This window comes from Aquila chrysaetos, chromosome 3, assembly GCF_900496995.4.
Source record: "Aquila chrysaetos chrysaetos chromosome 3, bAquChr1.4, whole genome shotgun sequence".
NCBI classification, from domain to species: domain Eukaryota; kingdom Metazoa; phylum Chordata; class Aves; order Accipitriformes; family Accipitridae; genus Aquila; species Aquila chrysaetos.
Window position 1 is genome coordinate 8,928,749 of NC_044006.1, and position 15,208 is coordinate 8,943,956.

Consider the following 15,208-nt stretch of genomic DNA (forward strand, 5'->3'; position numbering starts at 1 on the left):
TTTAGAAAAAAAGAGGTATTTTGCTAAAATTACCGTAGTATAGGTTTTTCATTTGTATTACCATAGCAACAAAGGACCTTACTTGAAATGAGACCCCCCCACACTGCTCCGGGTGAAGTGCACAATGCTGATAATGAGAGACAGCCCCTCCACGTCCCACTCAGCTTAGAGGTGACTGTCCCCACCCTGCATGGAGGTGCAGGAGTTCATCTGCAGGAAATCCCCTCTAAGACCAGTGCCTAAGCAGGTAAGAAAAATCAGAGGCCAGAAGTACCATTATCCGTACCCACCGGGGGAGAGCAGGACACGGGATGGGAGTGGTTTGCACTTTAGTCTGTGAGGGAGCTTAAGCTGCTGGTGTCTCCTTGACCCTGGCACCGAGATTTAATTCGCTGCTTTAAAACGGAGATTAAATCCACACAGAGGAACTTCCACCTAGATGTCACACAAATTTCATTAAAAAGTAGAGATATGGAATGCTCTCCGCATCTCTGACAACCGATAATACCAGCGTGTTAATTGTCACTGTACTTTGCAAGGGTGCCACAGGGATAGAGCACAGTTTTAGCTCTCCCGGAGTCATTGCTACGGACCGGGGAGGCGGGGGGAGGATGTGTTACGATTCATGCTTTAACGGACACTTCTAATGCCACTTCTCCGACCAAAAAATAAAATAAATACAATGACGACGGACCGGGAAAAAGCGCCAGAAGTTTTACCGACGACGGTGGCGGCCCGGGATGCCACCTGTGGGCAGCCCGCTGCTTCCAGCCCCTCCCGCGGAGCCGCCTTTGGGGCTGACGGCGGGGCAGAGGCGGCGGGCGGCCCCCCCCCCGGCCCCCAGCACCGCGGGCGCGGACCGAGGCTCGCCGGCCTCCCGCTACCGGCCCGCCGTTCCTCCTGGGGAGAAGCGGGTCCCGCGGAGGGGAGCGCCGGGGGCTCCTCCTTCCCCCCCCCCCCCCCCCCGGTCCCCGGCGGCAGGTCAGCCCTCGCCCGCGGGGCGTTTCGCGAGGAGCGCTCCGCGGGACCCTCCCGCTCACCGCCTCCGCTGCCGGCCGCGCACACGCACGCCGCGCGGCGGGCGGGCCGCGGGCTTTCCGCGGGGTGCGGAGCCTCCCCCGCCGCTTCTCCGCCCGCCGCCGGCCGCGCCATGCGGAGGGTCGGGGCCCCGCCGCCCGCTCCCCCCCCCCGCACCTCCCGCCCCCCCCTCCGCGGCCGCCCCCGCCGCCGCACCGCGCAGCGCAGCGGCGGCGCGGCGCGGTAGGCACGGCACGGCACGGCCCGGCGCCGCCGCCGACCCCCACGCCGCCGTTGGTGTGGTGGTGGGGGGGGGGGGGGGGTTGGGTCGCCGCCCGCCGCGGGGCTCCCGGCGGTCGCGCTCGGTGCCCGGCGCCGCGGGCAACTTGCAGGCAAGTTTCCAGGGAACTTTTGTTCCGGGAGCGGCTCGGGGCCGCGGCGCGGCGGGTGCCCGGGGGAACCGGTAGCAGCGGGGCGGGGAGCCGCGGGGCTGCGGGCATCGGCGGGAGGCGGAGAGGCCGGCCGGGGCGGCCCGGGAGGGGGTTCCCGGGGAGGGGGGGTGGGGGGGGTGGGTGTGCGTGGCGGGGAGGGGGCGGAGGGGGGGGGGGGGGTCGTGCGAGTCCGTGCACGGGTTGTAGCAACAGGTTTTCTCCCGCAGCAGGGATGGAAGAGAGGCACAGTCCCCCCGTGCCGTCCTTTCTTCCCGACCCCGGGCTGCCTTTGCTGCCGGCAGCGGGAGGCGGTCGGGCTGGCGACGGGGGCCGCTCGGCTGATTCCCGGCTTGCTCCTGTCCTGTGGCGGAGGTGGCTGACGGCTCTCGAGGCTGATCCATCGGGCTGGGTTTGTGATGCTCGGTCTTCCCGGCTCTCCCTCTCCCCGAGTCCTGTGTCTGCACAGCGCAGTATGGAGGCTTGTGTTTCAAATTTCTTCTTCTTTGCCTGATCTGAAGGTCCTTTATAGCTTTAATTTTGAAATAATTAAGAGATGTCTTTTGTATTGATCTATTTACTGGCTTCTGTTCGTTGGCAACTAACGCATCAAGTTAACTATTCTTGATAGGCAATGTATTTCTGGCAGATTTTTTTTCATTGGAAAAGACTTGGGGGGGGGGGGGGGGGACACGGGACGGACACACGCGTAGAATAACTCTTCCGTGACTACGTATCTCTTCATTTCAGTGGCAAAATATGTATCTATCCAAATAAATGACAAATCCTTTACTTCTTAAAAAGATGTTTAAGAGATTGTTTTGGATGGGACTTACTAAAATTTGTTGACGTAAATATATTTCACAGCAGGATAATAACTATAGTTATTAGTTCTAATGTATTTCAGAACATTCTCCTGGGGATATAAGTTATCTGCAAAGTTATTTCACTTCTGATTATTATCAGCAGAATAAGGCTCAGCTTTATAAAAACAAACACTGAGTAACGTATTTGTCATAGTTCAGTTTGTAGGTTGTCGTAAGATGACAAAAAGCATAACACTGTCCAGATCAAGGAGAGCAATATACAGAGATGAGTGTATTTTTTCAGATTATATGTTTTCAGGATGGTTTTGTTTCATATTATACATCGACCTTTATAAGTTTTACTTTGATTTGGCTGGAAGTTCACTTTGCAAGCAGAGTTGAAGTTTGAGATTGGTTCTTACTACGTAAAGATCTGCATGAGTATAGCTTAAAGTATTTCAGGAGGGTACCCTGACAGTGTTGATACAGTACGGAAATCATATGTCAGAAGATAGCTGAATTTAACACTGCTGGAAAATACTGCTTGTTTTAACTAAGGAAAGAATAAAGGAGGAAGGATCACTAAACTGTAAGGCAGTTTCTTATGGAATTCTTTCCAAAAAATCACTGTATTCATATTCAACCTGCACTGAAATCTGAAACTTTTTTTTTTTTTAACTTAATTTACAACTGGTAAAAAGCAACAGAGACAATTTCCAGACACTGGAATTGATAGGAGAGTCTAGGGGGGAGTTATGCATCTTCCTTGCATGCTTGTTATCATCCAGGCACAACTTTGAATTGTCTGCATCACAGAGCAGTATCAGGACTCCTTGCAGGAGCCCTGATTACATCAGAGATGCACTGCAGAATGCAAAATACTGCAGAGGACACTGGAGGGGGGGGGGAACGACACTTGCAGTGGAATTTTAGCATGTTACTCATGATTTCTATTTCTTTCCCTCAGAAGGGCATCTTTAATAATTCTTTCCCCATTGTCTAGAAGTCTGGCACCCTTCCTGAATTTTGGCTGGAAGTAAGGGCAGTACAGATTTCTAATTCGATTTCTTCACCAGGCATAATGGATAAGAATATCATCTTGTGCAAGACAGATTTTCGAAAAGATGTTATATCTTGCTTCACATGCACACCACACCATTTAGAGTCACCAAGAGCCCTTGCTATGGGCCAGTGATTCTGCATTACCGTAGTTTCTAGAAGCCAGAACAATGATCAGGATTGTATAATGTAGTAAGAGACAGTTCTTGCCCCAGTAAGCTTACAAACAAAATAGGAAACGATGCTCAGAGAGAAGTGATTTGCCCAAGATGAGAACACATTATCAGCGCGGGAGCTGGAAAGATGAACTGGGCTTCACTAACTCCCAAGCATTCAAAGGGCAGAATACTATCATCTCGGATAAGGAGGGATTTCACCATTGGGCCTTACTTAACCAGAGCAGTTTTATTTGAGGATTTTACTGTTACAGCATATTCTTAAAGTTCATCTTGTTTAATTGTTGGGAATATTGTTGCTATAGGCTAATGTGTTTGGCTGACCTTATGTTCCAGTGTGTTGTCTTTAATCCTTAACGCATTTCTTGCAGCCATCCCCAATGTCATCAGTCTGCAATGTATGAATAAAACAGTTTGCTTGGTTTTTAAGCTCAATAGCAAAAAAACCCCATCCATTAATTAGATCTCTCCCATCTTAAAGCAGTACTGACCATCATTCTGTAGAAGCACCTTCCAAAGGAAAACAAGAAACATACAGAGAAATGTATGGGTTTATTCTTCTCCCTTCTCCGTTCCATCAAGTCAGGCCATCTTTTCTATTATCCTTTATTTCCTCCTATTCTTCCCCCTTAGATATGATGTGCTGTGTATCTGAGGCACAGACCATGTAAATAACACACATACGGTATCAGATACTATAGCTGCCTATGTGGGATCTGTGGGCTTGCCAGTTCTGGTTGTGGAAAAAGAAGGAGCAACCTTTTATAGCTGCAGTCATCCAGTGTGTTACACAGGGGATTAATTTGCCCAATTTATTGTCTTGCACAGGTTGAGAAGCTGGAAGCAAAGAAAGAAATTCTTTTTTCTTTGCCCTGTAGTTTCACCGTTGATGCCTCAGGGTTACAGCGTGTGTCTGACACACACAGAACATTTACATTTCCCTCTCCCCATTTCTTCCCATTGTGTCAATAATGGATGCGGTGGGAGATCAAACCAGTGACAGAGATGAGCTGCCTCCTCATTTTTCCTGGCTGAGATTCAGAGGATAAGTTGTTGCTAACCAACATCATCTGGTATTACGGAAGGGAAAACGGTTAACAGCTCCTATTTATCCGTAGTCTTATATCAGCCATAATCTTTATTCTCTTTGGGCCAGCACTGCCTTAGACATAGTCGAGGCAGAGGGGAATATGCTTGTTTCTAAATAAAACAACAGTTGCTCTAAGAAAAGGAGCCCTACATAAACATACATCAGGTAGCCCTGTTTGCCCACATCAAACCTATAGCTTGAACTCCCAGTGGCATTACTTCTACTGATGGTATCTTGGGGATGCTTTAACAGAAGACCAGCTCTGAGGTCATTAGGAGCACTTCACGTGATGGGACTGCATGTCAGGGTAATTGCCACTTCACGTGATGGGACTGCATGTCAGGATAATTGCCAAGTTCAGCTGTTCTGTACTTCCTCTGTTCAACACGCTCTAGCACTATCTGCGCCAGCTATCCCTCTCCTCAGATCTCTTCATTTATCTGAGTCCTGCAGCTTTTCCAGTGGGTAATGGCAGAGTGCCATCACCTGTCATGAAGCTCCACTGATAATCCCAGTATTGCCTAGAATTTCCTAGAATGGGACTTTTTAATACAATTATATTTTGTGTTAATGTTCTTTCTGAAAAAAAGACATTCAGGTCAGCAGGTCTTTGCTCAGTCTTTCTTGAGGCAAGAGGCAAACCAGAATCGATTGGAAGTTTATTTGAGTGCAGGCGTGTGGGATTTTGTCATTGTTTGCACCCACTGTTACTTCCAGAGGAGTTTCAGAATTGCCCATCCCCTGCCGCAGGGATTTCCAGAGTCATAACTCTGGAGCAAAGACAGAGCAACTCAGCAATACAAGCAAGTATGTAGTGATAAGGCACTGAAAGCTCAACAGAGTTAAGATTTTGGCATGGAGAATAGGTTACTTGCCAAATAGCTGTTCTCAAGTCACTAGTGATAGTAATAGAGACCCCACTTTGTGATAGAAGCAAGATGACAAAGCTTACCTCTTTGCTTACTTCAGGCCAGAAAATAGTACCACAGCTCTTGGAGATCTGAATCATGCCTTGTCCATTCTTGTATGTTCCCGTAGGCTTTCTTTATCCACATGCCCTAAAGGTAAGTAAATTAATGACTTCCTTTTGTACTAAAGAGGATTACAGGTGAGGAATCAGGAAATACCACTCCATCCAAAGCTTACCTGGGGCCACCTGTTTGTAAGAGTATGTAAGGAACTGCTTTCAGTTCAGAGGAATCCCTCTGGGAAGTTTGGGAGCAGGACTGAGATATTATTTTATTGCAAGTAGCATTGTAAGTCCCCTTGCACCAAGGAAGGTCTGTTGCTCTTAAACTGAAGTGCAGCTGTGTTTTGAGTACTTTGCTGTTGTGTATTCATGGGTTTTTCTGCTATAATAGGTATGTAACACTCTTGATGTGGTTTATAAACCTCAGCTTCTGAAAACGGCAGTTCTGTGTTTAAGGAAGTCACCCTAGCAGGGGTATATATCCCCAGGGTGCGTATCAAAGGGGAGGTGAGTACAGCCAGGAAAAGAACAAAACTATGTACTGCTACTGAAGCCAATCAAGTGTAATATTTATTATTTTTCTGTGAACTCGGGGCTAGAAAGTCAGAATACTTGTGCATAATTAATATCTATTTCTTGTACAATCTACTTAATAAATAAATATTCTTATCAAATGAAACTCAGGAACTCCACAGATTAAGTGGTAGCTGACTGTACAGATGGAAGATCTAGAAGCAGTACTGTACAACTCTCCCGTGTATGAGCAGACTTTCAGTCTGACTTTTAAAATGCAGTGAGTTAGGGAGGCAAAAGGTTTAACATTTAACATACCTGCTTTTTATACCTATTTGAACTCTGTGGTCACTTCATTCTGCTGACTTTACACTAGTGTTGTGTGAGCAGAATTTGAACGTGATTTTCAAAGTCATAAGATTTTTTGGTTTCCTGTAATCAGAGGTGAAGGCAGTCACCTTGGCTCTCAGCTACTGTTCAATCCATTGTAAGGACAAAGACCTATTACTGCATATAGGGTGTCAGTTATAACTGAAATAATATTCCAATGTTTGTGTAGAAATCATGTATTTCTTTGCATTCTTCTGTAAATGAGGCCATTAAAAGGGAGTTGCCATGTCATTAAATCTATATAAACTCTATACAAACATTTTATGTGATCATCAGTATAAGTGGGGGTTTTTTCCCAAAATTGTTTCCATACGGCCTTTTAGAAATTAGTCTCATACTAACTTTTTTAGAAGTGTGCATTTACTGAATTAGAACATAATTGACTTCTGATTCTTTCTACATACTGCATGGGTACTAAAATACTTAGGATTTTTGAGCATAATAGTTAAATAAAAACATACAATTTCCTTTTCTACAAAACACACTTGAATTCTGTGTTCTTATGTGATACTGTCAGAATTTTTATACTTCCATTCTGAACCAGGAGTATCCTGCCAGATGCAGGAGTTATTCCTGGTTTCCCTCTATATCCACTGGGAACTGAGACCTCTGTATCTGAGACAGGAGAAGCTCCCCAGTGTGACAAATATGCCGAGCAGAGCTCCTGAACAAGGGAGCCTCCTTTGATAGAGTCAGTTCTACCCAGCTGGACAAACCCAGCCTCACCAGAAAGGTGGTCTGACCATACTCAGCCACTGCTGTTTTCTTTCCAATTGTTTTTATCAGCCATAAATGTTTCTGAGCTCCAATCACTACATTTGTTCCAAACTTGAAAACAACCTCTCATTCACTCACCCATACATCTGTTTTTTGTTCCAGAAGACACTTGCAGAAGTAGCGAAGTGATGTGAAGTCACCTTCCAAGATGACTCTTCTACCTGGAGAAAATTCCGACTATGACTATAGTGCTCTGAGCTGTGCTTCAGATAATTCCTTCAACCACACATTCTTTCCAGAAACAGAAACCCTTAAGGGAGTCTTTTACCAAAGAGCCAAGCTAATTCACCCTCAAGAGGATCTCCTGAAAGGCTTTCACCCTGATGATCGGAAGCATCATATTATTATAAACGTAGGGGGCATTAAGTATTTGCTCCCGTGGACCACGCTTGATGAATTCCCATTGACACGTTTGGGACAACTAAAATTCTGTAATAATTTTGATGACATTCTGAACATCTGTGATGATTACGATGTGACATGTAATGAATTCTTTTTCGACCGCAACCCGGGGGCGTTCAGGACAATCCTGACCTTTTTGCGGGTTGGAAAACTTCGGCTCTTGCGTGAGATGTGTGCACTGTCTTTCCAAGAGGAGCTGCTCTACTGGGGAATTGAGGAAGACAGCTTGGACTGGTGCTGTAAAAGGAGATATCTGCAAAAAATGGAGGAGTTTACAGAAATAAATGAACGGGAGGATGACCTCGTAGAAAATGAAACAACAGGTGAAACAGTAGAGGAGACAAAAATTGGCTTGTGCATGAAAAAGTTGCAAGACATGGTGGAAAGGCCCCAGTCTGGCCTCCCTGGAAAGGTGTTTGCTTGTTTGTCTGTTTTATTTGTAACTATTACAGCGGTGAACTTATCCATCAGCACCATGCCTGACCTGAGGGAGGAGGAGGAAAAGGTAAGTTAGCTTTTCAGGATGGAAAATGGGAAGAGCAGAACAAGTACAAGGTCTGATGGTATTGATTTCAATGGGCATTTTGCAGCTATCTTTAGAGGGGGGAAAATAACACAAAGAGTATTTGAAATCTTACATAACTGTGTTCAATTACATGTAAGAGAATTAATCATATCAAGATTTAAGTCCAAAGAAAGTGTTGTTAGTGGGCACTCTTCTGTACAACTGTATATTATTACCTTGTTAAGCTTTCTATTTGCTATTTAGAAAGCTGAAATTACCAAGCAGTATCTTCTGTGGAATAAGTAGTTCCTTTCTAAGTTTTGCATTTAACTTGTTCCAGTTTGTCAATGTGTTCCCCATAGCAACGGCTTCAATTCCTTTAATATTTTGGGTTTAAAAAAAACAACACAGAAACCTCTCTTCCTGTCACCGTACCAACTAAAATAGTTATTATCCAGTGCCGATCACAAACCCCTCCTCTTTCCTGCAGGGCGAGTGTTCCCAGATGTGCTACAATATTTTCATTGTGGAGTCTGTCTGTGTGGCGTGGTTCTCCCTGGAGTTCCTGCTAAGATTCATCCAGGCAAAGAGCAAGTTTGCATTTTTGCGGAGACCGTTAACCCTGATAGACATAATAGCCATTCTGCCATACTACATCACGTTGCTAGTAGACACCACTTCAGTGGGCTATAAAAAGCCCAGCTCCGGGAGCATCTACCTGGACAAAGTAGGTCTGGTCCTCCGTATTCTCCGTGCCTTGAGGATTCTCTACGTCATGCGGCTGGCCAGGCACTCGCTGGGGCTGCAGACGCTGGGGCTGACCGCTCGCAGGTGCACCCGCGAGTTCGGGCTCTTGCTGCTCTTCCTCTGCGTGGCCATCGCACTGTTCGCACCGCTCCTGTACGTCATCGAGAACGAGATGGCGGACTCACAGGAGTTTACCAGCATCCCCGCGTGCTACTGGTGGGCTGTCATCACCATGACCACGGTAGGCTACGGAGATATGGTTCCCAGAAGCATTCCCGGCCAAGTGGTGGCACTCAGCAGCATACTGAGTGGCATCCTCCTCATGGCATTCCCAGTCACCTCCATCTTCCACACGTTTTCACGCTCCTACATTGAGCTAAAGCAGGAGCAGGAAAGAATAATGTACAGGAGAGCACAGTTCTTATTAAAAACAAAGTCTCAGATAAGCAATGCGTCACAAGGGAGTGATATTTTATTCCCCAGTATCTCTTCTGAGACTAGGGACAATGAATGAAATGTAAGTTACTATTTCTCCTGATGTCAAGTAATGTTTTGTTGTGTCAGATGCCACCTTCTAATCTGCTTCGGAAGCATTTTACAAAGGTAACCCTCATATTAAAATGAAGAAAAGGAGCTATTAACCAGGAACTGATGTGGTTTAAGGAGTCTATTATTATGCTGTTTCTTCCCCCACCCCGTATAATGTATAGGACAGATCTTTCACCGAGATCATACAGTGGGATTTTAGGAATTAAAAGTCCTCTGACAAAAAAAAAGAACAATATATAATTATGTACCTGACAGGCTGTTTTGCCATTCGTAATACACATTTTTCCAACCAAATCACAATGTATATAATCATTAAACAGGCTGCCATTTTTCTTGTTCTTCTTGTATATAAATAATGTAAATACAACAAAATTAATGGCTAAATTCTCTCCCAGTAAAACGCCTTAGAGCGTAATGGAAATAACCACAGATGTTTTTCCCATTGTGCTCTTAAAAAAACATTAAGATTTGTCATTCACAACAGCAACTGTATGTTTCTCTGTAAGTCAGCCCTAAACATACCAGAAAAGAAGAATCGAGCTGTTTGTATCATAACCTTGCTAAAGATGTAAATACTTATAGCTCACCAGCTTCAAAATTTAATTGAAGTTACAGTGTTGATCCTATGTCATTGAATGCAGTATTCCCAGGAACAAAGTCTTTGAGTTTTGTAGCCTTTAACATTATTATCAAGAAGTTACTAGCTGCAAATCAAATGAAATATGCATGATGAGATGCCAGTCGTTCCCTACCATCTGTTTCCATGTTTTTACTTTACCTCAGATATGAAACAGAATTAAAAGAGGCCTGTTTCCAGGGGACACCCTACCATTACTTGGCAAATCGACGCTGCGGCTACCCATTCAGATTCAGCATTTGGTTCTTTAAAAGGAGCAGAAAATACATGGTCGTGGGAAGTTGCCAATGATGAAAAAAAGAAAATATCATTTGAGTCATGGAGTGGGGGGGTACTGACAGCTTTATACTTTACTGTCCTCAATAATGAGGGACTTAAGACTTAATTAACTATACCTTTGCCGTCATTACAGACATCATAGTAATGGAGAAAATTTTAAATAGGATATGAAAAAGCAATTAAGGTCCCAAAACACAACCACATATTCTTCATCCACGTGTGTGTCTTGGTCTACGTTCCCCTGCTGAAGTCAGTGGGAACACATGGGTCAATGAGACATTCAGGTTTGGCACAGGTTTCTATGGAGATTAATGACAGACCTCCCATTTATTTTAGAGGGTATGAGACTGGCTTGCATAACAGCTCAGGAGACAAACTCCAGAACTTTAAAAAAATATTTAAATCCACTTACTTGATTTCATATGTCCTCAGAGGTAAAGAAAAGCTAATCTGAAGAGTTTCACCTTTTTTTCCCCTCTTTTTTGGTAAATTTACCTATTAACAGTTAAGAGCTAGGGAATTTTAGAAGTTCCCATCGCATTCACCATCCTAATTTTCAAAATTACTATTTCTTATTGGCATTTGTGGAGCAGCTTACTAGAAATGTCAGAATGCATGATTGGTATGTGATTTAAATTAAGGCCAAGGACACAAACGTTGTCCTTTCAAAAAAGATAGAATTAGTTCCTCAGCCTATGGTGTTTGGCCAAGCCCACATTACACTGGTTTTCTTTTCAAATACAATTTGAAGGTGTTCTGATATTCTTAAAGAATAATTCCAAAATTTCAAAAAAATGCACTTTACACATAATTAGGACTCCAGCATTCTTCAGCGTGTCGTAGGTAAATATGCCTATGGAGTATTACTGCAGAGCGCTAAAATATCCAGTCTAAACTCTTGGCAATTAATTATGTGCCAGAGCTACGAATGTAACCAGCTTTTCAGTCTTGTTCTTCAGCTTTCATTAGAGTTGGACAAAAAACAGGAACATCATGACAAAAAAGGGACACATTTTCCATCCAAAATACTCTTAATTTCAAAACTGTTTGATCATCTGTAGCATTGGCTTCAACACAAGTGCTATACATTCTTATACCTTTGTGTCAGCATTTGTTATAGAAAGAACTGGTAATTAGATTAGTCCTGTGAGCAACAGTTGCTTATCTCAGAATGTGTTTGACAGGCTGAGCCAAAAATAAGAAGCTGTAAGTGAATATAAGGAGAAATCAAGACTTACCAAATAAAACCTAAGCTTATTTCCATGTTATGCTAGCTAATAAATGCTGACGGTCCATCCATTTTCTCAATGTCTTTACATCAAGTTAATGCTCATTTATTTCATGTATCACTTTACTTTTTTATCGCAAAATTATAGGTTGAATCTAGTCTTTGTCCAGAAAATAAAAATTAAAAAAAAAAACAAACCCACCCTGAAGTCGTGTGTTGGTTGAGCAAACTTGTGAAAGCATCTTGCCTGTTGCAAGTTCTGCCTAAACTAGGAACAAATAAGCCATCCAGGATGTACCCCTATGTAATTTTGTACTTGGCAACACGTTACTTGTAAGCATATCAACATGTTTTACTATGAATCACTGTAACGAACTTGCTTATGTTTCACAGGAGCCAATACATACTGTAGTCCTTGTGCTAAATAAATCCAGCTATAAGTCTTAAGAGCACAACATCAGTGTGAAACCCACATGCTGTGTTCCAGCTTTTACTGTGAAGACTGAGGGTCTAAGATGATTATGCCTCTTTACAGTATATTATCTGCATTTTTAGTCAAATTCATGAAAATTATGGATTGATTCAAAAGGTGACTGTTTCCAGTGACACAGCTGACAGCTACCAAGTCAGCTATCACTCCTTTTTTGCATTTTAACAGCATGTGCAGTCAACAAGAAAGTTCCAATAAAAACACTTTGTGCTTTTATGAAGTCAAAAGAATTGTTTGAATTGCCACTGATAAAGTGGTGCATGTCTCCAATAGAGATAGGCTTGCATTGCTATTTATATTATCCTCTGTATACTGCAGTAATATGTACAGTATGAATTCAAACAGCAGTAGCTGTATTAATTTTGATTAATAAAGTGTTAGGCTCTCCTTTAATTTTCATGTGCTTCTTACGGTATAGAAAGACTGTCGCACGTGCTATAGGCATGCTTGACAACCTGGGGTCAATATGAGAAGTGAGTGGTAGCTAAGGGAGAATTTGGGCTATGAGCATTGCTAGCTGAAGCAGGCTGGCTGTGATAGGAAGCATTTATTAGGGAAGAAAATTATCTCAGTATAAAAAAACCTAGGTACCAATTGAGCAGCTTGTATAGGGAAACCTCTTTCTTGCATGTTGTCCCAAGAATCACAATCACAGTTAATTGGGACATAGCTTTAAAATATTTTAACCTTTTAACCAAAGAATCTAACAGATTCAGAAAAGAACATGAAGGATCTGTGGAGACTGAGAAAAAGAAAAATCCCTGAAAAAAACAGAATTTCCAGGTAAGGTGGTATATTAAATTACTTTCTCCAAAATCTTTCCATCCTTCTTCCTCAAAAACAATAATAAAAGCGAAAAAAAATCACTTGGTGAGTGCAACACTGATAAATGAAGACAGAGCCACAAGGCTTCTCTAACTGTACATCAAAGAACATAATTTGCAAGGTGAGTTGGAATAATTTGTATTACACCAACATTCATTACAGGTCAAGGTCTTAAGGAAATTTCTCTTTAGGGAATACATAGGACTTGCCTCCATTTGTCCCTTTATATTTTTTCCACTGTAATTCTGTACTCCAGATTTCCATAGTCGGAGGCTTTAGTAGTGTCATTGAATAGTCAGAGTCTTAAGCAATGTCCAATTAAACAATAAAAAAAATCATGCAGAACTGAATCAGGGATTTACACATCATCAGATGCACGTCTGGGAAGGAAAACTGGCATGCTCGATACATTCATGTCTTGTGTGGGTAGAGTTTAACTGGGTATTCAGGCTGATGCAAAAGCAAAAGTTTTTGCTGTAGAAGGTTCTCATTCCTACGCTATAGCTCTCCTCTGTAACTAAAACCAAAGTTTCATATGAATCTCTGTGAACAAAAGCTTTCTACTCAAACAGTCCTTGAGGCTACAGACTAAGTCTCAGAGTAAAAATTCATTTTAGGCACTTGCCAAAGTGCCTGAAGAGGCAGCCTTGTCAAAAGATCTGAATCACCACTGGGAGATACGTAGTCTTCTCTATTTCTTATTTTTTAACAGAGGGAGCCTAGAAGGAATTAGATTCCTAATTCAGGTGTCACATTAAAAGGCCAATATTAGGATAGATGAATTGGAGTCTTATTCTTCAATTGCACAGAACCACCAACATCTACCAGCATTAACTCCACATCACTTGTCCTTTCCACATCTCATTCACTGTATGTGGGGACCAAGGAATATGAAGCAGCACAAAGAATCCAGATCCAGAGACGTCAGCTTGTTCCTGGTCAGGGTCAGTTTGAAACAATAAGACAGCAGCAAATAGAACAGTTCTTGGCAGCTCATGTCTGACTGTAAAATAGTTTAGTTCCATACACTTACTGGGTTTGGGTTTTTTTTTTGCTTAGCTGAGAAAAAAGACTAGTAAGTTAAAACAAGAAGAAAGGAACAGATACTTCTCATAACAAAGCTACAAAATTTCACAATCCTCTCTTGGATTTGCAACAGGCTGAAAAAACTGGACCTGATAATCCTAAACCTACATAGATTTAATTGACTGCATTTAATCAGAAATTAAACAAAAAAGTGACAAATGTGACTTTGAAGACTGTGACATCAATCTCTGCTCACATGTCTCTCAGTGACGTTAACCCCTAACCTGACCAGTTAACTCTGGCCCAGGTGTCAGAGAGTTTCACCATTTTCACATTCATTACTCAGGATTTTCATTTCTATCAGTAGTTGCTACAACAGTATATGGGCCAGTTTTTTCTGTGTTAATAGTTCTGTTGGCTACCTTATGCAAGATTTGACAGTGAATTTAGTATCTGTTTATCCGAAAGATGATATGGGTACCAAAAATACAGGAAAAAAAAAAAAAGCCCAAGTACAATGTCTTCTGAGATGGTGGAACTGTGGTATCTCATAGGCACAAAGAGTGCAACCAGAGAAACCAGACAGAACTGAAGGCTTGAAACTACAGTTCATGACGGCAGATGAATGTCACCCCTGTCAACAAAAATACACTTCAGAAGTTCTATTGATAAAACAGAAAACGCTTAACACTAGATTTACCCACTCACTCATTTACCACTTCCTCTGTGGCATTTTAACAATCCCATTTCGGCATTACTAATGATCTCAGTGTTCCTAACATAGTAATGATCGTATAAAAAACAGGAAGGTGAAGATCCAAAACTTGTACTTCACTGAATCAATTCAGCTCTGTGCATGTTCTGTCTTGCCTTGTACCATTAGAGTGTAAGTCCTTAGGACAGGATTCCTTGTTTGGCAGCTGTCAGTCACTATGTAAAATCATACACCACAAATAAAGATAAATTTCTACACCACAAATAAAGTCAAGGAGAATTTTGCCTGTGCTGCCAAACTGAAAAAGTTCAGTTTGGCCTATTAATTATTAACAATAAAACCACACCTTTCTCCCTTTTTGCTCATTGTTTTTCTTTGTCATTTTCCAGCATCTCGTGTCTTCTGAAATACTCCCTAGAAATCACTAAAGATGTTAAGAATACTATTAGCTCTGCCAAAAGCATGGTGAAGAAACTGCAGGATCGTAGTATCAGGGGATGTTTCTGCCCTGTCCAACAGGGCTTTTACTTTCTCTTTGCCTGCAGGAACTAATCCAGAAGCAAATGTCACTTGAACAGA

At 42.8% G+C, this 15,208-nt stretch overlaps 1 protein-coding gene across 9 annotated transcripts; it reads left to right on the forward strand.

The window, feature by feature from the left end:
• Positions 1-227: 227 nt before the first annotated feature.
• On the forward strand, positions 228-14,986 carry KCNG1 (potassium voltage-gated channel modifier subfamily G member 1). Of its 9 annotated transcripts, none has more exons than XM_041122696.1 (5): positions 842-967; positions 1,676-1,966; positions 6,994-7,182; positions 7,329-8,133; positions 8,624-14,986. In XM_041122696.1, exons 4-5 carry the CDS (start codon positions 7,375-7,377, stop codon positions 9,392-9,394), a joined length of 1,530 nt encoding a protein of 509 aa, XP_040978630.1. In that variant the 5' UTR covers positions 842-967; positions 1,676-1,966; positions 6,994-7,182; positions 7,329-7,374; the 3' UTR covers positions 9,395-14,986. The 9 variants fall into 9 exon arrangements, with proteins under 9 accessions (XP_040978629.1, XP_040978630.1, XP_040978631.1 ...); XM_041122697.1 differs by having other exon boundaries at positions 7,332-8,133; XM_041122695.1 differs by lacking the exons at positions 842-967; positions 6,994-7,182 and adding an exon at positions 228-247 and having other exon boundaries at positions 1,679-1,966.
• Positions 14,987-15,208: the final 222 nt, after the last annotated feature.